This window comes from Mesocricetus auratus, unplaced genomic scaffold, assembly GCF_017639785.1.
Source record: "Mesocricetus auratus isolate SY011 unplaced genomic scaffold, BCM_Maur_2.0 Super-Scaffold_100011, whole genome shotgun sequence".
In the NCBI taxonomy this organism is placed as follows: domain Eukaryota; kingdom Metazoa; phylum Chordata; class Mammalia; order Rodentia; family Cricetidae; genus Mesocricetus; species Mesocricetus auratus.
Genome location: NW_024429195.1, coordinates 53468936 through 53494155, shown reverse-complemented (window position 1 = coordinate 53494155; position 25220 = coordinate 53468936). Strand labels below are relative to the sequence as shown.

Sequence of the window (25220 nt, the reverse complement as noted above, 5' to 3'; positions counted from 1 at the left end):
AGCTCACTGAAGCATAAACTCTTAAACCATGAGAACTGGCTGAATTTGTCTTTCTTCATCAACAGATGTATCTTTGTATGGACACACAAGCTACTCAGAAATGTCTTCAATCCCAGCACTCTGGAGGCAGAGGCAGGCAGATCTCTCTGTAAGTTCAAGGCCAGTCTGGTCTACATAGAGAGTTCCAAGAAAACCAAGGCTCCAAAGTGAGACCCTTTCTCAAAAGAAAGTTCCCCGGACATCTGTACATATCTCGACACGCACTAGCAAATACATGCCATTTCTTCCACTGTCAATGCAGAAGAAATTCCAGAGGAAGTTAAAAATCTATACTGACAAAAGCTCCAAGTGTTACACAGCGACCCTTTACTCCACAGAGCAGCTCACTATTACACAGTGGCAGTTTCTTACTTGTTCCTCAGCCACAAGCAAAGGATGTGTAGACTCTTCACCAACCGAGGGTAAGCGAGCACTTCCCACAGAAGGGTGCCGGCTGGAGGGGTGGGATGAGGCATCTCCAAATGAGGGGTAGCGGGGATATCCATTAGGTAAGTTCTGAGCAGCAAACCCTGGAGCTGAGGAGAAAGGTGTATGTGAGGAGGGCAGAGAATAAGAATGAATGAGATGAACCCTCTGGTGAGACGCTTCTGTCAGGACACAGAGAACCTAGAGCACAAATAGCGGCCCATCCAGTCTTACCTTGTCAGCTGACTGTGCTGTGTGGCAACGTCAGTGATAGAGCGCCTGCCCCCAACCCCCCAAACAAGCCTTCTGACACTGAGCTATACATACTCTTGGCTTTTAACCCACATTTTAGGACAGGTGACATATTTAATGTTTTCATCTTTAAAATATCTGTATCTAAAGCTAGCAGGGGTTGCTGGTCACCATTTCTAATTGTTATAGATTAAATATCCATAACCGGTACCTTATAAATGTCTCACATGCAGAATGGGAGGGAATGGCACTTACTTGTAGGTGTTCGGGGTGTTCTAGGGACTTCCAATTCTGTCTGATGACCATTCCTTTCCACAACTGGCTCTTCCACCACATTTATACTGTTATTTTGCATAATCTCTTGCAACATGTTAAATAATTCTTCTGCACGGGCACACTTAAAAGCAAAGATTCCTACAAATAGAAATCAAGAGGGAAACTTGGCAACCGTGCCTTTAAAAAGCCATAGGAATTTGGTCAAGAGAGCAGTGGTCAGCACTGACTGCAGGATTCATCAAAGGACAGAAAACAAGCGACTGCTGGACGCCCAGCCATAATTGGGAATGTAGACCCCTCCAGGGCTCAGGAACAGTGCAGAAGAAAGGGCAGGGAGTGTTATGCAGTGCTGACTTCCGGACATGAAAAGTTGTTGCAGTCTTGAATTCACAGTAGCTGGGATTATGTGCATAAGAACTGAACTTATGTGCATAAGACCCATCAACACACCCTGTCATGGGGTAGGGGAGTTGGCTCCAGGGGGCTTAGGATTTATACTTAGTTAATAGTGTGGGAAGGGAAGACATTTTATTAATGGTGAAGCCAAGGCAAGGTGCCTATGCCCCTGTGAACAAACTCTCACTGCATTGGGATTATCCCAAACCCCTCCCAACGACATCAGAGTAGATGGGGGAAGGAAAAGGTATTAGCAACAGTGGAGATGAGTAAGAGAGGACAAGAGGGGTGATATGATCAAATTTTATTATATGCATGCATGAAAGTGCCAATGAAACCAAAGAAAACGTTATGAAACAGATATCTGTGGTGGTCTGGTCCCCAGCTGGTGGAATGTTTGAGTAGGATCTGGTGCAGCCTTGTGGGGAATGTTTTTGGGTGTCAAAGCCCAGGCCAGCCCAGTCTCCACAGTGCGTCAGGATGCACTACTCTCAGCTACTGCTCTAGCACCACGTGTGCAAAACATGCTCCCTGCCACAAGTTCGCTGCAAGTTCGCACCCAGTTAAATGGCTTCCTTTATAAGGCTTGCCTTGGTTATGGTGTCTCTTCCCAGCAATATAACAGTGACTAAAACAGCATCCTAATGTGCCAACAGTAAGAAATAAGTTGGGATAAATTACATACGCCTTATTTCAAGGCATAAATCCATAAAGCTCCCATATAATCTTTGTTTGTCTAAAGGACAATGTTTCAGAGCAAAGCAAAGGAGATCTGCACATCTACTCAGAAGCCTGAACAGGAGGGGGAGCCCAGCCATCAGTAATAAACAACACTACCACTCAACAGGCCTGGCTATGGGTCTTATGATCATTCCCCCTTTACAAAGCCCCAACAGAAAGTATATAACTTGCCCAGACCACTCCATTAGAAGCAAGCCAAAATTATTATCATTACCATTGTTAATAATAAATTAATATAAAATAATTGTGACTCCATTGTTTGCATTCTTCACCCAAGAAGATTCAAAAATGATACTTAGCCATTTTATTTCTACAGGGAAAGTACTTAAGTACATGCTTAATTAATCTGTTTCCTTTTTCTTGTTTTCTTTCTGAGAAAGGGTTTCATTGTCTAGCTGTCCTGGAACTCACTCTGTAGACCAGACTGGCCTCAAACTCAGAAATCCACCTACCTCTGTCTTCTGAGTGCTAGGATTAAAGACATGTGCCATCACTGCATGTCCATAAGACTTATTTATTATGCATATAATGTGTGGTGATATATTATTTATGATTTATTAAAGCTTGCCCAAGGATTCAGAAAGCAAAGCCAGCCACAAGCTATAAAGGTCAGGCAGTAGTGGCACACACCTTTAATCCCAGGACTCAAGAGATAGGCAAATGGATCTCTCTGAGTTCAAGGCCACCCTGGCCTATACAAGAGTGAAGGACAACAGCTCATGCCTTTGATTCCAGCACTAGAGATGTATAAAAGACAGGAGCAGGGTCTTCAGTAGTCACTCTTGGGCATTGATTCTCCAGCCACACTGAGGAGAGGCAGCAGTCTGAGGCTTAGTGAGAATTCATAGAGACAGGATTACCATTTCACCTTGGTATAGGTAGTAAGATCTACTGGTCTGGCTACTTTGCTTTTCTAATCTTCATTTTGAATCCTAAACCCCAATATCAGTCTCTGTGTCATTTTTGTGTTACAATAGTGTTGTGTCCAGAAAAGAGCACCAGATCTCATTAATGGTTGTGAGTTATCATGTGGTTGCTGGGAATTGAACTCGGGACCTCTGGAAGAGCAGTCAGTGCTTTTAACCTCCTTATCTCTACACCCCTTTATCTTTTTAACCACCCTGTTTGGGGGTTCTGGGAGTTATTAATTTATTGGCTGGCCTGGAATTTGCTATGTAGAATTTGCAATAACCTTCCTGCTTCTGCCTCCCAAGTGCTAGGTGTACAAGTATGTGGCACCATTCCCAGTCTTTCCTTCAGAAATGAAGCTCTGTACACAGAGTAACTGAAAGCATAATGTTTCAGGTATATCTGGAGAAGACGAAGGCTTTACCTACCTTGTCCAGTCTGACACCTTCGACCACTTTCAAAAGAAAAGAGATTGGAGTCATAGCCATATCGTCGCAGGCAGAGGTAGTGCCATTTTACTGAGTCACGTTTACGGGTATAGAGGATCAGTTCCGTGTCTGTAAGCTCCATTATGCCAGAGCCTAGCTCATTCCCATCATCATCCACATTAATGACCTAAGAAGAAATGATAATAACTTACACATTTCACCCATTTTCAGAAAAAAATACACTGCTGATAAGTTCATCCACTTGTCAGTGTGTGTAGGGTATGATCTATGTAGCAATAAAATAATATTCATTCACATGCCTAGATTTTACATTCCCACTGGAGAAGTAAGATACAAACACCAAGTCAAACTATGTTGGATTAGCTGACAAGTGAATGCAACAGAGACTATACAAGGCAGAATGACTGCCTAAGGTGGCTAAAGAAAACAGAGAGGGATTTTAACTAGACTTGAGTATGATTAACTTTAGAGAGGAGATCCAGCAAGAGGGGAATTTGGTGGCTCCACAAGATATAAACCCAATATGAAGACACAATGTTGAAACCAAATAAAGTACCTTTAAAGAGACCAAATTGAGACAGACCCAAAGTCCACCTAATGAAAGGACTGCACTGCCCAGCTCCAGAAATGCCCAGAGATGAGCTGGGTGAGTGGCTCAGTGGTACAGCACTTGACTAACATGCATGAGGCCCTACAATCCACTCCTAGTGCTGCAAACAAAGAGTGGCCAGAGACATTTATGGAGAAGTTGTTACGCCCCTGGGGCACACACAGGTGACTTGCATGTGCTTCCCCATTTAGTCTTCATAACAACCCTAGACTACAGGTCTCCATTACACCATTGGAAGTAATGATTAGTAATAATCATACACACTGCCCAAGAGCACAAAGCTGTTAGTTAGCAGAGCTGATCTCTAAATAGCTCTGGGAGCATTCATCCTATTTTATCAGCGCAGGTTACTGAAGGACGAAAGAGGACCAGTCACAGGATGATGACAGGGTAAATACAAGTATAGTGCAGTTAAGAAATCAAGCCACAGATGGTAGCACAAGGCTACGATCCCAGCTAGAGTAGGAAAGAGGAGGACTGAGGACTACAAGACAGCCTTGGACATAAAGGTGAGACCATCTTATCAAGAGAAAAAAAATGGCAGAACATGGTGGCAAATGCCTTTAATCCCAGCACTCAGGAGGCAGAAGCGGGCGGATCTCTGAGTTCAAGGCCAGCATGGACTACAAGGCAAGTACCAGGACAGCCTGGACTATTACACAGAGAAATCCTGCGTTGGGGGGTGGGAGTGAGCACCAAACAAGTCAACAAAAACAAGGGAAAAAAATTCACTATCTAAGCATGCATGAAGATGTCTAAATGATGGAGATAGAGTTTGGATCTAAGTATCTTCCTTAGGCTTAAGAGTGAAAGGCACACACCCCATCTGTAACAACACTTATAAAGAAGGGGTCTTCTAGTCACTGTGGGGATGTCTATGAAGACCCCAGCAGTGTCCTTTTCTATGCCCTGACCATCACCAAGGAGATTCTGCTCTACAACACACTCTTTCCTGATGGGCTATTGAACAGCTGTCCCATAGCAGTGGGCTAATAGATCATGTACTGGAACCTCTGAGACTGACCCAAAACAAAGGCTTCTTCAATACAAGACTTCATTACAGAAAGCTGACAAATGTAAGACTCCAAGACAACTGCAGAATGACATTTTAAAGAAACAATTACCACAATTATGTGATTACCTGGACACGAAGGACCAAATGACAACTAAAGGAGGAACCTATTATGGTTTGTCCTCCTAGCGTTCATCTGTCAGAGACTTGGTCTTCACTGTGGCAGTGCTGACTTTCAAGAAGTGAGCATATGGGAGGTCCTTAGGTTACTGGGGGTGTGCCCTCAAACGGATCGACACAGGACCTGTGAGATTCCAGACGGTCATGCAGACCATTGTGATACTATACCACAAGGCAGTCTAGTAAAGGGGTCCTCGGTCGGGGCCAGCACTATGCTAACTGAACTTTTCTATTCAAAATTAGGAACCAAACAACCCTCTTTTCTTTATTTAGCTGAAGGTGTCTGTTACAGTAATGAAAAGTGGACTAACAATCCATATTGTTAGTAAGAAAGCGCCATCATTTACTCAAATAAGAAAAGGTGGACTCTGGAAAAGGATAATAAAAACAAGGCAAGATAAATTAGGTGTTCAAGTCCATTTAAGTAGGCAGCAGGAGAAAAGCAAAGTTCTGCTGGTTTTACTGACCTTAAATTTGTTCCGATGGTTATCTGGGACAGTGTCTTTATCTGAACAGCTACAGCAGCTACCCATGGCTTCTTCAGAAGGCCATGTGAGCACTGCACAGAAAATCATGGGAGAAAGTTACTATATCAGACTAGAAAGCACCCCCGCAAAGCATGCCATTTTGATGTAGAAAATAAATCCCAATGGTGTTAATGTTTAGAACTAGATTTCATTCACCTAGTTGGTCAATTCTGCTTGGTGGTAAATAAATTATATAATGCACATGCCACAGAGACTCAGATTCCCAGTTTAATTTACAAAGGTCTGCTTATTCTAAAACCATGTACCACTACCTAAACAATCAGCTTACAGTTATTCAATATTTAATCAAGAAACTAATCTTTTATGGCTGATCAGAAATTTCATGTCTACCCTTTTAAAAAAAAATTAAAAGTTAGGCATGTGTCACATTCCTTTAATCCTTGCAGGGACAGGCAGCTCTCTGTAAGTCTGAGTCAAGAGAGTTTCTCTGTAGCTTTAGAGACTACTTACTCTGTAGACCAGGCTAGTCTTGAACTCACAGAGATCCAACTGTCTGCCTCCTGAGTGCTGGGATTAAAGGTGTGCACCACCATGGCCCAGCTACAACATCAGTACATTAGTAAGAAAGAAGGTCAACTCAGAATTCAACCAGCAGAGGGGCTGGAGAAATGGCTCAGCAGTTAAGAGCACTGGCTGCTCTTCAAGAGGTTCTGAGTTCAATTCCAGGGACCACATGATGGCTCATAACCATCTGTAATGAGATCTGGTGCCCTCTGCTGGCCTGTAGGCAGACATGCAGAAAGAACACTGTGTACATAATAAATAAATCTTAAAAAAAAAATTCAACCAGAAGAATAAAACACACAACCCTGGCTGACCTGATACACTTGTCTATTTAATCTTTTGCCACAGAAAGCAACATAAAAGGTTACAGAGGTGGCGATAAGTGTTCAAGAGCATTCAAGTAAACAAAGGAGAATGTCAAAGCACTAATTGTAAACACAGCAGACAAGCAGAATACGTCAGCTGTATGCTACACGGGCTAGACAAAGACACCCAGGAATCATGCAACATTACAGACACAGATCTGATTGAAACCGTTTAAATTCAGTGGGCTTGTTGTTATTGTTTTTCTTAACCATTTTCAGGGTTAAAAACCAAGCCCCCTTCTCCCCTGCTCAAACTACCCTACCTCTAGTTAGAATAAACCGGCTACCGTCCCCCACATCAACCAATTGTCTCATGTCCTTCCACAACAGCTTTCTGAGGCTTCCAAACGTTTCCTGGCCCCAACCTCTTAGGTTAATTAGAATCCTCACACCCCCATCTAAGCACCCTAGGCTGTTCTGTAGCACAGCACCTAACAGGCCTTACTCACCCCTGTACACCTAGTGTGCAACACTAAGGAGGTGCTTTAGGCCACTTGTAAACTAAATGAACTATACTACTCTGAGGTAAAGAATGTCCGGTAATTAAAATTAAGATGAAAAATTGTACTAGTATATAAACCTAACAAAATGCTAACTGCAGTGTTCCACAGTAAACCAGCATGGTCTCTTACGGTGTTCTGTGTGCTAGTCAACTGACTCACTTTGCTGTGATCTCTGAAGACAGATATCCATCTGTCTTCTTCATTGTCTAGGGCACTAGCACACTGTTGAATACAGCACATGGTCTACAAATGTTTCAAGTTTTTTACTGAAAAGTGTTAAATGATTAAATGAGAAAAATATTTTTTAAGTTTACAAAGAGTGTAATTGATAGAAACATTTTGAAAATCTTAAGATCATATGGCATTCTTTCCCAGAGCTCTTTAAATGCATTCATTTAACTAGCAAAGGGAGACAGCCAGATGTGTACTTAGAAGGAGGAGACTATATACAGGTAAGCAGCAGCAATAGGTACGAAGAAGAAAGTGACGAATTTAAAAAACAAGGTTGACAGAGCCGAGAGGCTGGCTTAGTGTGAAGGAGCAGAAAGCAAGTGTCCACCATGCAGATGACAGGACACCGCCCCACAGAAAGCAAGTGTCCACCATGCAGATGACAGGACACCGCCCCACAGAAAGCAAGTGTCCACCATGCAGATGACAGGACACCGCCCCACAGAAAGCAAGTGTCCACCATGCAGATGACAGGACACCGCCCCACAGAAAGCAAGTGTCCACCATGCAGATGACAGGACACCGCCCCACAGAAAGCAAGTGTCCACCATGCAGATGACAGGACATCGTCCCACAGCCCGAAATGCTTCAGCTGGGGGTGGCAATGAACTCAGCTTCAGCTGCAAAGCCTGAGGTTGCAGACAACAGCCAATGGAAGACATACAAAAGAACTAAACATGTAAACACAGTTCTGAGGGCACAGCTTAGAAATACAGTGCACAGAGCATGAAAGCTAGAAGAGAAAAGGAAGGCTGGGGCTGGAGGCGGCTCAGGAGTTAAAAGGACTTCCTACTCTTGCTGGTAAGTTTGGTTCCCAGTCCTCAGATGGTGGTTCACAATCACCTGTAACCGCGGAATAAAGAACCACGTGCTCTCATAAGTGCATTTCTCTAAACTCAGCACACATGTAAGTGGACAACACTGACATCTGAGTACACTCAACAGTAGCAGGTAGCTTTTGTCTGAGATTAACTTCCATAACTTGGCTGAGTATTCTACATTAGGAAACTGTGTTTGCTTTCTTATTTTCTGGGGATGTAAGAGTCAGCAAATCAAGACACAATGTGGTAACCAGCATTCAATAGAACAAAATTAAGTTGATTGCTCTTTTCTTTTAAGGTAAATTTCAACTTACCTAGATCTGGCCATTAATATTGTTAGCCTCTGATGCTGCATCAGGAGATTAACCATATTTCAAAATGCAATGTCTTCGTTTGCTAACAACCTAGAAGTAACAAAACAAACAAACAAAAAAATTAACTTCTTTCTGGCAGATGAACCCAAGACCTCATACATGCTAAGGGTATATTTTTAGCCACTGAAGAACACATCCAGCCCTGAGACTATTTCTTTTAAAAGTTTTCATTCTGAGGCTGCTAGCAGCACCATTAGTTAACTTGACCTATACAAACAAAGTCAAATATCTAAGACATTCATTTGAAATTACTTAATACCTGAGCTAGATTTTTAAAAAGATAAAGTAACAAATGCATGAACCTAAGTGATGACGACTCTGGTTTCTCTACTGCAGCTACAACACTGATGCTCTAAACACATGTCCTCTGCTATAAATGCGACTCCTTTCCGGTCCTAAAGCCCTGTCTGTGTAAGCCTGCAGTGCACTGATCCTGCATTCTTGGTGATTTTTTTGTTTTAATATTTATTTTTATTTTATATGTATCAGTTTTGCCTGCATATATGTCTGTGTAACATACATTCCTGGTACACTCAGGACAGAAGAAGGTGCTAGATCCCATGTAACTGAAATTACAGATAGTTGTGAGCTGCCCAGGTCTTCTACATGAATAGCAATTGCTCTTACCTTCTGAGCCATCTCTCCAGTCCCAAAGGTTTTTTTAATGTTCAATAATAAAAAATAAATTTAATATCAAAATAGGTAATACATATGAAGGGTCTCTACTGTACTGCAATGCATGACTTCACTATTCATGTTCCATCCCCAACATTAATGAATACTGCTATGAACACCTTGCCTCACACAGGAGAATGCTAAATGCTGTGAATTGCAGCACTTATATTGTATGTACAGTTTTCTGTTCTTGTACAAACATAAAGGCTTAATCACAGAAAACAAAGTATTTTTCTAAGTTCACTCCTCTACAAAAGCATCCAACTAGTCTCTTTGACTTGCACTGTAGTGGAAGGCTTGATTTTAAAAAACACCGAGCTGCTCATCTGAGTTCCATAAAAGCTGGTCAGTGAATTTTGGCTTCGGACAGAGTCTCTAACAACTTCTGACATGGTTCTAAATGTATTTCTGCCATTTTCACACTATGTATTTATGCCAAGTAACATTCCCAGCACTGATTACTGCAAAACCAAAATATCAATCAACTATGAAGATGTTTGATGCCCTGTGTCCTTCAGTATCACATATTCACCCAATATTTACTTCTTTATGTAGAACTAAGTATACAGAGTTTCTTTGGGTAAAATTACATGTATACCAAATTTTTTTAAATAAAAATTTAACGATTTATTACCAGTAACTGTTTCTCTTGTATACTTGTTTTATAAACAAATACCCATGGTTATATATATATAAAACCTTTCCCATACAAAAGGGTCATGAATGAAAAAGTTTAAGAAGCTCCATTCTATACATCCTCTTCTATTCTCCAGTGACTCAAACAGATCCATCAGGCTTTGTCTCTGGCGTCTAAAACTGCCCACAGCTAAATTAATCCTATACAAATCACTTATCTTCTTTGACACTGTGCTCCCATTGTCTGCCTGTTTCCTAAAGGCTTTTAAGTATTCAGGAAACCCTCCTCCCTTCTGTTCTCTGCTCAGGATTCTGTCTACTCCACTCTGAATGAGTCCACAGCTAGTTCATTAACTGAAGAGAAATAACAGGGTTCCAGATTTGACAAAAAAAAAAGATGGAAAAGTCCATTTAAAGTTAAACATATTACAGAATTAGTATGCCAACCTGTAAGTATTTAAAAATAATTAAGACCGGGGCTGGAGAGATGGCTCAGTGGTTAATAGCACTGGTTGCTCAGACGTTCTGAGTTTAATTCCCAGCAAGCACATGGTGGCTCACAATCATCTGTAATGAGATCTGGTGCACTCATATACATAAAATAAATAAATAAATCTTAAAAAATAATTAAGACCCATTTAACATTTTTGGAAAACATTTACTTTGTCCTCTTCTTTGAAGACAGGGTTTCACTTATGTAGTTTTGGCTGTCCTAGAATTTACAGAGATATGCGGGGGGGGAGCACTTGTTTTCTGCTAGGATTAGAAGTTGTGTCAGCACACCTGGCTCCTCTGTCCTCTTCCTGAAGCTCAATGTTTTTAGAAGTATTTGTCACTGCTGTTACTGTTTGTCTGTTTTCACAAATATTTGTTACTGCTGTTACTGATTGTCTGATTTTACAAGTATTTGTTACTGTTTGTCTGTTTTGGCAATTTAGAAACTTATCAAAGTCATTACTTAAGTTAAATCAAATTCTTCTTAATTGTTTTCACTGGAAGAGACAAATCACACATTTAAACCACCTTCACTTTCTGAAGCAGCTTTGCCACTGCTTTACTGCAGACACAGCTGCTTCAGGAAAGCTAAGGTCACTTAGAGGAAAATCACCTGTAAATGGTGGAGCGTCCGGCAAACACTTCTCTGGACACCCACTCTCTGCAAGGCAATGCAATGAAGGCAGTAATTCCTATGACAACAGATTCTGCAGAGGGAGGAGGACAGAGACTCAGAAAAACACCCAACAAAGTCACTGATCATGTGCAATTGCTGTAAAAAGTGTGAAAGTAGACAGTAGAAAGCTTCTGGGGAAAGAAATTTCTTAACCACTGAGCCGTCTCTCTAGTCCTCTGGGGAAAGAAATTTGTAAATCAGGTCTTGAAGGACAGATGCAATTCAGACTAAGCAGGATGCACAAAAAAAAAAAAAAAGCACACATACACACAGAACAAAAGCCTATTCTAAGAAACTGGTTTGCTACAGTTCCTTCAAACTGGAATGTAGGAAATGCAGATACCTATGGAGGCCAGCAGAGGGCGCTGGGCCCCTTGGAGCAGGCGTCATAGGGGGTGGTGAGCTGCCTAGTATGGTAACTAAACTCCGGTCCTCTGAAGGAGCAGCAAGCTCTCTTAACCACAAAGGCTTCTGGCCACTGAGCCACCTCTTGAGCCCCATTCGGAGAAATACTACTGAACAGGATCAGTGAGGCTGGGGAGTGCTTCTCTGCCAGGAACAAAAGCCTAGGTTCAGCCCCAGCACCACATACATACACTCCACACAGCAGTACACACCTGTAATCCCAGCACTCAACAGATGGAAGTAGGGATACCAAGTTCAAAATCACCCTCAGCTGCGTACAAAGTGTGAATCCAGCACAGAATGTGTGAGATTCCGTCAGTCAATTTTCCAACCAGTCAATATAAGGGCTTGGGTTATATATGTGCACCATATATATGCAGGTGCCTCTGGAAGCCACAAGAGGGAGTCAGAGCCTGTGGAGTTACAGGTGGCTGTAATTAAGCCACCTGATATGGCTGCTGGGAACTGAACCCAGGTCCATTACAGGATCAGTATGTGCACTCATTTCCAGGACAGCCAGGGCTACATAGTATAACCTTATCTTAAAAAAAAAAAGGAATCATGACTTTTCAAAGATGTGAATATATGTCAGACATGAATTAACTGTTAATGGAACTGGTTTAGAGAGAGAGAGTCTAAGAACCACACACAATAATTCTGAAATGAATTTGTGAATGGATATGAAGTAGGTATATTAACAGGGCCAGGATCCAACTGCATTCTACTGAGCACAATTTGCATGTCTATGAATGACATTTAACTGTATTTTGACTTAAATCTTAACCATATAAAACACACAGTGGTACGAGACACTATATAATATTATACAGTCATCACACTATCCATCACTAAAACTCTTTTTGTTCTGTAAATTCAACAGAAACTTTCCATTACCTCAGCCACTGGAAACTACAATTCCACCTTCATCTCTGCTGTGACTAGTCTCTCATTTAACTGAAATCATAGACTATACAGATCTTTGTAGCTGGCTTATCTTACTTAGCATGTCTGTAAGATCCATCTGTGTCTCACTTGTATGTTGTAATATCTGATTTTCTCAACAGTCTCCTTTCAAATTTGGAACAAGCACCCCCCCCACCTCTGCCTCCCAAGTCCTGGGGTTACAATCATGCACTTACACACTTCCCTTGAATTTCCTTTAGTTACAAGCAAGTATTCCACTAGATGGACTATTACATTTCATTTACCAGCTCTTTCCTCAGTGGCCATTTGGGTTACACATCTCTTCAAGATGTTGTACAGATCTTTTGGACACATACCCAAAAGAGGCAGCACTGTAGTATATGGTTTTTCTATTTGTAAGTTTTGGGAGAATTGCCACACTGTTTTCCACAACACTGGTACTTGTAGTGAACAGTGATTCCATTTTTTAATACTCTCACCAATTTTTTTTAATTTTCTGGGGTTTTCTTTTGTAGCTCCCGCTGTTTTCTACTTGCTTTGAAGACCAGACTGGCCTTGAAATCATAGAAATCTGCCTGCCTCTGCCTCCTGAGTGCTGAGATTAAAGGTGTGAGCCACCACTCCCCGGGTAATCATCCTAACAATTATGAGTTGGTGTCACTATAATTCAAATCTCCATTCTCCAATAATTAATGACACATTTCCTCACTTGTATATCTTCCTTGGAGAAATGGCTGTTCAAGTACACAACCCCTTTTTAAATAAAGCTGCTTTTTTATTGCTGAGCTCCAGTTTGTATAGAACCTAGGTTTCAGTCTTCTCTCATCAGCATGGCTTGAACACATTTTCTCCCGTTTTCTATTTTTACTTTTACCGTAAAAGTGTCTTTGGTGAGGGAAAGGGGAGTAGCGCCTCACTACAGCCCTTTATAAGTTTGATTCTAGAAGATCCAATGTCCTCTTGTGAGCTCCTCAGCACCAGGCATGCATGTGGTACACACACATGTGCAGACACTCACATACACACATAAAGTAAACTTCTAAAGACCTAGCAGTGCTTTTCCAGGTCTGTGGCACATGCCTGCAGTGCTGGCACTCTGGACACTGTAAGACATGAAGATCAGTTCAAGTTTGAGGCCAGCCTAGGCTACATATAGGAGAATCTATCTTTAAAAAGTCATTTATTTATATATTTTATCTACGAATTTCTGCAACATGAAAATGGTAATAAAAAAAACCACTGTGGTCTGAAAGAAAATGACTCCCAGAGGGAGTGGCATTATTGGGAGGTGTGGCTTTGTTAGAGTGGGTGTGGCCTTGTTAAAGAAGTGTGTCACTAGTGGGGTGGGCTTTGAGGTTTCCTATGCTCAGGATACTGCCCAGTGTCTCATTTGACTTCCTGTTGCCTGTAAGATGATGGACTCTCTGCTCCAGCACCACATCTGCCTGCAGCCAACATGTTCCCCACCATGATGACGATGGACTGAACCTCTGAACTGTAAGCCGGCCATCCCAATTAAATGTGTTCTTTATAGGAGTTGCTATGGTAATGGTGTTTCTTCCCCGCAACAGAAACCCTAACTAAGACATATACCTACAGAGTCTTCCATGTTTACTTACTGTTACACTGTCAGCTAATTCATGGGGGGGAAATGTTTTGAAAAAGATACAGTATCCCAAAATTTCTTTTAAAGTTGTTTATCATGCTGTTGTCAAAGTGAATAGCAACCCCCACCACCACCACCCAAGAGTGTTGGAAACAAATGGCTGCCTTTTCATACTTAGAGATTCTAGCGCAGCCATTTGGCTTCCGTCTCTAGGTGATCCAACGTCTGAGGAATAGTCTATTTCTACATAGTCAGTACTGTAAGACTTTTATCAGCTGTCAGCCATGCTCTGTCACTTCCTCCAAGCTACACCACTCAGAGTTCCTGATGTTTTGAGATAGGCCTATCTGAGGGGGAATGAGTTCTAAGATTGTAATGACTCTCCATGTGGATTTCTGGTCCTGAGGCCTTAAGATCTTTAAATGTCTGTTGTTTGTTTGTTTTTCAAGGCAGGGTTTCTATGCATGACAGTCCTGGCTATCCTGGAATTTGCTCATAGACCAAGCTGGCCTCTAACTCACAGAGATCCACCTGCCTTTGCCTCCCGAGTGATGGGATTAAAGTCATGAGACACCATCACCCAGCTAAGATCTTTTAATTTTTAAGTGATTTTTTTGTTGTTGTTAGATTTTATTTATTATGTATACAGTGTTTTGCCTGAGCACCAAAAGAGGGCACCAGATCTCATTACAGATAGATAGTTCTTGAGGCACCATGTGGTTGCTCAGAAATGAACTCAATACCTCTGGAAGAGCAGTCAGTGCTCTTAACCTGAGCCATCTCTCTGCACCCAAGATCTTTTATTTTTAACATAAGGTGCCAAATACTGGGACTAGAGATAGCTTAGTGGTTAAGAGCACATACTGGTCTTGTAAAGGCCCAAAGTTTGGTCCCCAGCATGCACATTGGGTAATACACAACTGTCGCAATTCCAGTACCAGGGCAAGGTACACACATGGTACACAAATGTATATACAGGCAAAACATTCAGACACATCAAATAAACATCTTTACAAATAAACATTTTAAAGATGCTAAATATCTACTCTGACTATCACTTTGCCTCATATAATCCCAACATTGGTACCTTCAGTGTTTTGAAAACAGTTACTTCAGCTGAAACAGGAACACTTGTACAAATAGTAAAAAGTGCAACTTTAGAGCATCACAAACCACTGCAATGGTAGTTTATGAATAGTCGTTTCTTCTAATAATAGTTTTCTTTATCCTAACTCACTTAAAAATTTGGAAAAGTAAATCAATGAATAAAAAGTCCATCATCATCTTTACCCTGAAGGGTAAAGTCGTCACAGAGATTCTAAGTTCCTCCTGTTCATAAGGCTGAGATTGTTTCGGACTGGAATTGGCAGCATATGTGTTCTCACACTTTAATTAAAATGCCAGAAATGCATGTGTTTATTTTGTCAATACTAGGAAAATCTTGTGGTAAAGGAAAATATTCAGAACTCTACCTCTCCCCAAAATACATGAGTTAGGAAGTAGTATGTTTTCCTCCTCCATGGGCCTGATATTTGCTTTATTAATAAAAGAATAATCAGAGCACTCAAGTGTTTAATACAAAATTGTTCTGAAAAATAAATATTACTTATGTGAAATCAGTGTCTATTGATAGTAAGGAAAATTTTGTACAAAAAATTATTATAGATTAAAACTTGAACTGCTGCATCTGAATTACAACACAGTGCTACTTTTGTACTAGAATAAAGTGGACTTAACAACATTAACGATGCAGCTTTTCTTTTACAAGTTAAGCTAAACAGAAAGAGGAGCTCAGTATTAAAAACAGGCAAAAATTACAGTCTCAAATATAGTCAGTATTTTATAAGAATTTTGGTGACTCTGAAGATTAAAAAAACAAACAAACAAACACCAACAAAAACCCAACTTGAAATGTCCTAAAGGAGTTAAGATTTTTTTTTGTTTTTTTTTTTATTTTATTTTCCAGTTTAAATTTAGATAAGAAACAAGGTTGCTTCACAAGTCAGTTCCAGGTCCCTCTCCCATTCCCTCCCTTCCTCCTGTGCCCCCCCAGGAGTTAAGATTTTTAAAAAACATAACTCTAACATTTATGAATATATCTTCAGAGGGTCACAAATATAGTAAAATACAGGGCCTCTCTGCAAGAACCATTTATCCAATACTCTCATGCAAAGTATTCCTTTGCTCTATTTACTTATTTAAAATAAAATAAAAACATGAGCTGCTCAGAGTGTGATATTATTTAAAATATGGATTTCAAAAAGTATGAGGTACATATTTTCTGGAATGAAAAATGCATGAAAAGGCCTAGTTTAATACTAAAAAACCCTGAGAAGATGGTGCAGAGAAATCCCAGACCCTGTTACCACCTTCCTCTACTACTAACATCTTATATTAGATGGGTCATTTGCTGTTGTAATGAAACAACATAGATAGCACTATTAACAGCTAAAATGTACATCTATGGCCAGCACAGAAGCCAAGAGGCTGAGGCAGGAGGGATTTTCATGAGTTTGAGGCCAGCATGGGCTACATAGTAAGTTCCAGGCCAGCCTAGCTACTGTGTGATATCCTGTGTCAAAATCCAAAAACAATTTAATAATTATTTTTTTAAAAATAAAGTGGCTGGACACACATCTGTAATCCTAGCACTTGGGATGCAGAGGCAGAGGCAGGCCAATCTCATTGAGTTTGAGGCCAAACTGATCTACAAAGCAAGTTCCAAGACAGCCAGGACTATTATACAGATAAACCTTGTCCCAAAAAACCAAAAATAAACAAATTTTAAAAATGAAGTGTATACTTATTCAGATAAGTTTTAACGTATTTTTTCATTCCATCTAGGATACTTGCATTACATGTAGTCACTGAATTTTAGATCTCATTACAGGGGACTGGAGCTATGGCCTGGTTACTAGAGCATTCGCCTAGCACGCATGAGCATGTCCTAGCTGAGACAGACTTAACTATGTGCCTCAGGTTAGAGCTCACCATGTAGTCCAGGCTGCCTCAGACTCCTGATCCTTCTGCCTCTGGAGTGCTGGGATTGGAGGCATATGCATCATCATACAACAATTTTTTTTAAAATGACTGCTTGTAGCTGGGCGTTGGTGGCACACGCCTTTAATCCCAGCACTCGGGAGGCAGAGGCAGGCGGATCTCTGTGAGTTCGAGACCAGCCTGGTCTACAGAGCGAGTTCTAGGACAGCCTCCAAAATAACAATACAGAGAAACCCTGTCTCAAAAAAAAAAAAAAAAAAAAAAAAAAAAAGACTGTTTGTTTGCTTGTTTGCTTACTTGTTTGGAGACAGCGTCTATATAGCTGTGGCTGGTCTAGAACTCCCTATATAGGCCAGTGGTATGAAGAAGAACATACAGAAACAAAACTGCTCATGTATGAAAACTTGACTTCTTTCTTAGGATAAGCCATAAAGGAAAAATAATCTCACACGTGACTCCATCAAAATGGAGAGAGTTGAGAGAGACAGACAGATATGGGGGGGGGGGGACGAATGTAAACTGATCATACTTTGCTTATGTAGGGTGGCATCAAACATTATCAAGATCTACTGTAAATGTCAAGTAGCTGGGCTTAGGTCAAATTGCTTTAATTCTTTTTTTTTATTTTTAAAATTTAAATTAGAAACAAGCTTGCTTCACATGTCAATCCCAGCCCCCCCCCATTTTAATTCATATTCTATAACTATAAAACTAATAGCCAGGTGCTGTGGAAACTTGGGAATGCGAGGAAGGAGGATTTCTGCTAGTGTGGTCTGCATAATAAGACCTCCTTAAAAAGAAATATATGAGGCTGACAGAGCTGTAGCTCTCCAATTATCTCACATCTTGAAATGTTACCTTTGTGTGCCTCATTTAAAAGAAACACATTATTGGGATGAGTGTGGGGCTCAGTTAACAGAGCGCTTGCCTAACATGTGTGAAGCCTTAGATTTAATCTGTGGTACCACATAAATAGAACATAGAGCACTTGCCTGTAATCTCAGCACTTGAGAGGTAGAGGAGAAGGATCAGAAGTTCAAAGCCATCTATAGCACACATCAAGCTGGAGGCAACCCTGGGATACATAAGACACTGCCTCAAAAAACAAACAAACAACAAATACCAGACGTTATTGCAGGAACTGGAAAGAACTGTTTGGAAAATGGAAACAATGCCTGTTCCAGTTCGTGCCTACATGCATGCCTTACCTAAAGTGCGAGCAACAGTGCTCACCGAGGACTGCAGCAGTGTCTGGGAACTGAAGCCTGAGGCTGTGCCTCTCTCCCTATGCTTGAGTGACTTTGTGAGTTTGTGTCTGTGACAATGAATGCCATGTGCATAGTGCCTGCAGAGCAAGAAGCAGCACTGTATCCCTTGGGGGGTGCTGCATAGGATGAACAAGCTAAGCATACATGCATAGCTGAGGAAATGGCTAGTGGGTAAAGTGCCTGCTACACAAGAAGACCTGAGTTCAGATCCCAGCACCAACTTAAAAAGCTGCCAACAGGGGCATGTGCCTATAACCACAGCACTGGGAAACACAAGGTTCCCAGCAGTTGCTGGCCAGCCAGCCTAGCCAAAACAGCAAGTGAAAGATTTACTCAAACACACACATACAAAGGTAAGATGAAACACAAGGTTCCCAGCAGTTGCTGGCCAGCCAGCCTAGCCAAAACAGCAAGTGAAAGATTTACTCAAGCACACACATACAAAGGTAAGGTCTCCTTAGCTGGGCAAAGTGGTACACACTTGTAATCTTAGCACCCAGAAAGCTGAGACTGGAAAGCCATAACTTTGAGGTCAGCCTACAAAGTAAGATCCAGTCTCAAAAAAGAAAACTAAAAACCAAGCAAACAACAATCAAAAACAAAGATAAGTTCTTCCTTGCTAAGAGTAATAACAGAGCTGGAGAGGGAGAGGGGGGACAACCAAGCAGGCGGTGTAGGGAAAGCCTGGTGTCTGGCCTACTTGGAAGGCTGAGGTTGAAGGGTTGTTCTTAGACCAGTGAAAGGGGGGAGGGAACTTTCCAAATAATTCTGATTAAAGTGTCAAGTCAAAGAAATACACAAATTGCAAAGAACACATCATTAAACTGGGAACTTATCAACATTGTACTCATGCCTAAAAAGGATGAGATGGAATAAGTAAACATTTATGTCAAATACCTTTAAAATATTGGATATAATGACTGTTATTATCACCAAGCAAAAAAGAAATTCGTTTTTATTTCATTCAACATCAACGTAGGCACTCATGTATATGCACACAGGCGCGCTCGCGCGCGCGCGCGCGCACGCACACACACAGACATTTTCCTTCTGAGCTGTAAGTCTCTGGCTCCCATGAGATGGTTAAACACACAGCACCGTGGGCCCTCAGCCCTGGGCTCCACACGCTGCCCACACAGGCCTCTGTGAGCGTGTGATGAGGAGGATGCACAATCACACCACATTCTTTCCCTCGGCTCACACAGAAGAACTTGCCCTCTCAGCGGCATTCTTCTCTAAACAACCATGGTTGCCTAGCAACCCTATGCTCCCACTATGGACAGCTGGTCCACTTACAGTCAGTCCGTCTTGGCAAGGAAAGTGCTTGTTCTTCAGACTGGGGGAGGGAGAGGAGGTTTCCCTGCAGTACACAGTACAGCGTCTGATTCGTCTTCATCAGCACTTTTGTTCCGGGGTAGCAATTTGGAGAGTTTCAACCTACTCTGAATATGGGGTTTTGTTTTTGTTTTTGAAATCGAAACGCAAGTTACTAAAATAGCAAAACCCAGCTAACTCATAAGGGACTCTATGAGTGGAATATGAAACAGGAGTTATAAAACAATTGTACTCTTACTAAAACTTAAATCTATCAAGTTTCAAGAGCAAAGCTCAGCTGTAATTAGATTTAATTGTAACCCTGAAGCTTTGATAAACAGCAACAGTCTTGATTCTGAGAGCCCTCAGCCTTTCTTTCAGTAGCACTGCCCATCTCTGACCCTCAGACACAAAGCCTACAGAAAGCAAGTGCTTGCCTCCAAGTGAGAGGGCCTGGGCGGACTCTCCAGCACCAAACTGCTAAACTTCAAGTTCCAAAGGCACTCAACTAAGGACTATCGCTCAAGCTGTACTTTTTATTCTACTACCGACATGGCAGTTTCTTAGTCCTTCCAAATGCTCAAATAAAACCAATAAGCATATCTGAAGAACTTATTAGACTGACATAGATAACATCGACAACCCAAGACTGAACCAATTGAGTCTTTCAGAATAAAAGAAACAGTTTATGACCTAATGGGTGACTTTCACACCATGAACAGAGAAAACTGTGACACTCTGAAATACATCAATCAAATTGCTCGTTACATAACCCAAAAAGGCATTTTATATCCTACCCAACAAAACTAGATACCTAACCTTTAAAGAAAGTAAACCAGAGTATTCTAAAAGTCTGTGATATTTGTGACAGAATTGGGAACATTTATGAAATGTTTTCCTATAACACAGGTTGACCAAATCCTATTAATAAATGCTGCTTTAGTGAAACTCAAAATAAGTATATTTAAATAAAAAATAAAAGCATTTGGGGCTGGAGAGACGGCTCAGCAGTTAAGAGCACTCAGTTTGATTTTCAGTACCTAATGGTGACCTATAACCATCTGTAACTCCAGTTCCAGAAGATCCAATGTCCACTTCAGGCCTCTATGGGCACTCAGTACCCAGACATACATTCATACACATACATTTTTTTAAAAAGTTTAGAAAACATTAAATAACTACTATCTAAATTATTCGCTGACTGTATTTTTAACTGTATACATGTCTTTCTTAAACTTTCAGGCTACAAGGTTCTTGTTAAGAACACTTCTTCAAGGGGCTAGCAAGACAGAGCAATCGGTACAGGTGCTACCACCATGCCTGACCACTGGATTTCCAGGAAGAAGAGAACCCACTTCCTCATGTCCTCTGACTGCCACCTGTGCACCATGGCACCTTCACACAAGCCCACGTGCACACACCTGGACGCGCACACACACACACACACACACACACACACACACACACACACACACACACACACACAATAGAAACACAAAAAAAAGCAACAAAGTAAAACTTCTCTAAAGACTTAGCCTAGTTAATTTTATCTTCTTCATGTAGCAAAGCATCCACTGACAGGGCAGCCATGCACGTAAGTAGAAAGACTAAACATCCATTTTCTGTCTACCATTTGTAAAATAGAAATACTACTGCTCTACACAGGCAGTATGCCAAGTGGGAATAATGAAGTTAGTATGCCATAAAAAAGACTCAAAAACAAGATACTCAAAAAAGAACTATGCTACTTGTTCAATTCTCTGAGCTGTACCTTTTTGTTTGTTTTGGGGTTTTGTTGTTTTTCAAGACAGGATTTCTCTGTGTGTAACAGCCCTAGCTGTCCTGGAACTAGCTCTGTGGACCAGGCTGGCTTTGAACTCACAGAGGTCCACCTGCCTCTGCCTCCGAGTGCCGGGATTAAAGGCGTGTGCCACCAGCTCCTGACATGAGTTGTACTTTTTAAAGAGTGGAGCAATATTTGACCATCTATGGAATGTGAAAATCAGTTATCAGCTTCAAGTTACTAGCTTTCTTACCAAACTTTTTTTTTTTCTGAGACAAAGTTTCTGCGTAGCTTTGGAACCTGTCCTGGAACTCACTTTGTTAATCAGGCTGGCCTTGAACTCACAGACATCTGCCTGACGATGCCTCAGAGTGCTGGGATTAAAGGCCTAAACTGCCATCACCCCTGGTCTCACCAAATCTTTTATAATACTTCATTATTGACAACAAACAAAAAAAACCTACTTTCAAAAAGCTTCCATTTTGGCTTTGTTTTCATCATAGACATGTACACTCCTTCCTTTCCTGCAGCAGTCTGAATTCCACCCAGACAAAAATCAGGCTCCAAAAGGCCAGGGTGATAGGAGGGGTGGGGGTGGTTCTAAGAGATGATTAGGTCATGCAGCTCCTCTTTGTGAATGGGATTAAGGCTTTCACAGAAGTCTTCAGATTGGCCTTTTTTCTTCCACTGTCCATCACATGACACATCATCTTTCCTCTCTGCAGGAAGGAGCAATCAGACAAGGAACCCAGCAGTATCCTGATCTTAGAATTCTCAGCTTCTGTAATGGTGAGAAATCAGTTTCTGTCCTTTATAAGTTGCCTAGTCTGTGGTGTGTTATTATAGCAACACAAATGTACTTCCTATCCCCAGAACTTAAAAGCCTCTAAGACCCCCATGTCATATTAAGAAACTGCCCTCCTAACAAGTACCTTCAGCTTCTTCCAAACAAGTCTGATTCCCAAGTAAGTGCATCAAGTAGCTCACAGCCATTTTTAACAACAGCTCCAGAGATCTGGGCTTCTATGGTCACTATACTCATAAGGACAAACCCGGACATATATACAAAGTAAAGCAATCAATGAGGATTAGGCAGAGAGTAGGAGAATGCTGGATGCCATCTTCTGGCCTCCACACACGGGTACAAGTGCACAAACAGATACTCAGACTTCTCAAACTTTCACACACGAGCACACAGAAACACACACAAAGTGTTCTTTAGAAACCTATGTTATAAACAAAATAAGATGCACAACAAACATTAAAAACAGAATGGTGCCTAAAATGAACCATCAATGATGACGAGTATAGGATGAACTAAAGAAGATTTTAATATCAATAGTCCCAAACTAAGTAAAATGCTGATATGTTCAGACATTCCACCTCTTACAGGTTCACAAAAATTTAAACAAAAAATACAAAATATTCTGTGTAAAACTTACCATTTCAACTAGTTTTTAAAATATATAATCATTTTTGAAGGTTGTCATTGTCCCTTTACTACAATTAACTACATAGTAAAGTGGTACTGTATACGTGCATGTATGAATAATGTGCTAGTTTTCTACAAATATAAAAATGCCGGGTGTTGGAGAAGAGGTTCAGTGAAGTGCTTGCCTTGCAAATAGAGGACATGAGTTGGATCCCTAGACACCAACTGAGAAAATGCTGGGTATAGTGATGAACATTTGTAATCCTAGCACTATGGAGACAGAGTCAGGCAAGATCCCCCAGGCTCTCTGGTCAGGCAGCCTCACCTATTTGGCAAGTTCCAAGCAAGAAAGAGACCTTGTCTCCAAAGAAAAAGTAGTTGGTGCCTGAGAAATGAAAGCTGAGGTTGTTCTCTGGCCTCTACATACAGAGGCATGCACCTGTACAGATGTGAATCTGCACACATACACAGCAAACATGCATACACAAACTAAAAAACACTGGAATTTAAGCATAGCGCACGCACACGCACGCGCACGCGCACACACACACACACACACACACACACACACACACACACACACGGCATGAGTGGCACATACCTTTAAACCTAGCACTTTGGAGACAGAGAGACAGGCGGGTCTCTATGAGTCCAAGGCCAGTCTGGTCTACAAAGTGAGTTCTAGGACAGCCAGGACAACACAGAGAAACCCTGTCTCAAACACCCACCCCCCAAAAAACCAGACACAGACACACAGACACACACGCACACACACACAAATGTACCACTCTAGACAGCAGCCCTAAAAGTACCAGACACTGTAAGCCATCATCACTATGCATCGTATACTAATGTAGAAAAACGCTGTCCCAGAACTTGCTCTGTAAACCAGGCTTCCTTTGAACTCACAAAGATCCGCCTGCCTCTGCCTCCCAAGTGCTGGGAATAAAGGTGTGTATCACCTTAACACATCCTTAACATCTACCCATCTACGACTTCACGAAGGAACTGGTCCTGTGGAATGATAACTGCACGATCCCTGTGACTTGGGGCGACCATAGGATATCCAAGAGGAGTGTCCATGAGGAGTGATGCTGGTGTACCAGAGACCAGAGGCCTTGCGCCTGACCAAAGATCGACTGCAATGGACATTTGCAAATAAAGCTGATTGGGCAAAAGGGCCTACACTGTGTGACACACTGCAGCTCCTAATGCCACCGGGACCAATGAAGAGATGTTGGAGAGGCAGGAAAGATTGGGAAGTGAAGAGTTTTTTATTTTATTTTTAAAATTTTCATTGTGGGGGGCACTGCAATGGGGAGAGGAGAATATGGAAGGACTAAGAGGTGAGCAGAATTGGGCGTGCCTGATATAAATTTCCTAAAGATCCAATAAAAAATTATGTTTGAAAAAAGGGGCTGGAGATATGGCTCAGAGGTTAAGAGCACTGGCTGATCTTCTAGAGGCCCTGAGTTCAATTCCCAGCAACCAACCACATGGTGGCTGACAACCATATGTAATGAGATCTGGTGCCCTCTTCTGGTGTACAGGAATACATGCAGGCAGAAAGCTGTATACATAATAAATAAATCCTTAAAACTGAATGGAAGGAAGGAAGGAAGGAAGGAAGGAAGGAAGGAAGGGAGGGAGGGAGGGAGGGAGGGAGGGAGGGAGGGAGGGAGGGAGGGAGGGACGGACGGACGGAGGGACGGAGGGAGGGACGGAGGGACGGAGGGAGGGAGGGAGGGACGGAGGGACGGAGGGACGGAGGGACGGAGGGACGGAGGGAGGGAGGGAGGGAGGGAGGGAGGGAGGGAGGGAGGAAAAAGATTGCCCCCACAGACTCACAGGAGTGGCATTATCAGAGGTGTGGCTTTGTTGGAGAAGTGTGCCACAGGAGGCAGGCCCTTGGGTTTCAGAAGCTCAACCCAGGCCTGGTGTCATTCAATCTTCCTGCTGCCCACTAACCCAGATACAAAACTCCCAGCTACCTCTCCAGTACCCTGCCTGCCTGCTTGCCCCCATGCTTCACACCACAATGACAACAGACGAAACCTCTGAACCTGTAAGTCAGCTCCTATTAAATGTTTTCCTTTGTAAGAACTGCCATGGACATGGTGTCTCTTCACAGCAACAGAAACCCTAAGACAAAATGTTTAAACCACAAACACCATTTCTCCCACAGAAATGCCATTAATGTCAACTACATCATCACCATCTTCTCCTCAATAAATAAAAGACAACAAAGACATATTCCCAATCACAGAACTAGAACAAAAGCCCAGGCTATCTTGGAACTTGGTCAACTTCACCTTTGGGAAAGTCTCCAAGAAGGAGAAGAGCTGAATATGTGATTTTGCCAAGTCCCAG

At 41.8% G+C, this 25220-nt stretch overlaps 1 protein-coding gene across 3 annotated transcripts in view; it reads right to left on the bottom strand.

The window, feature by feature from the left end:
- The window catches only part of Frs2 (fibroblast growth factor receptor substrate 2), a 69466-nt gene that overhangs the window by 6919 nt on the left and 37327 nt on the right, over window positions 1–25220 (bottom strand). For 2 of the 3 annotated variants that reach the window (XM_021233742.2, XM_005081490.4), the window contains exons 2-6: window positions 8577–8666; window positions 5758–5849; window positions 3468–3654; window positions 973–1131; window positions 412–575 (exon numbers count right to left, since the gene is read on the bottom strand). In XM_021233742.2, coding sequence (XP_021089401.1) covers window positions 412–575; window positions 973–1131; window positions 3468–3654; window positions 5758–5823 — 576 coding nt within the window. In that variant the 5' untranslated portion in view covers window positions 5824–5849; window positions 8577–8666. Of the gene's footprint in view, window positions 1–411; window positions 576–972; window positions 1132–3467; window positions 3655–5757; window positions 5850–8576; window positions 8667–11055; window positions 11150–25220 lie in introns of all 3 variants that reach the window. The other variant, XM_013121565.3, reaches the window with a different exon arrangement.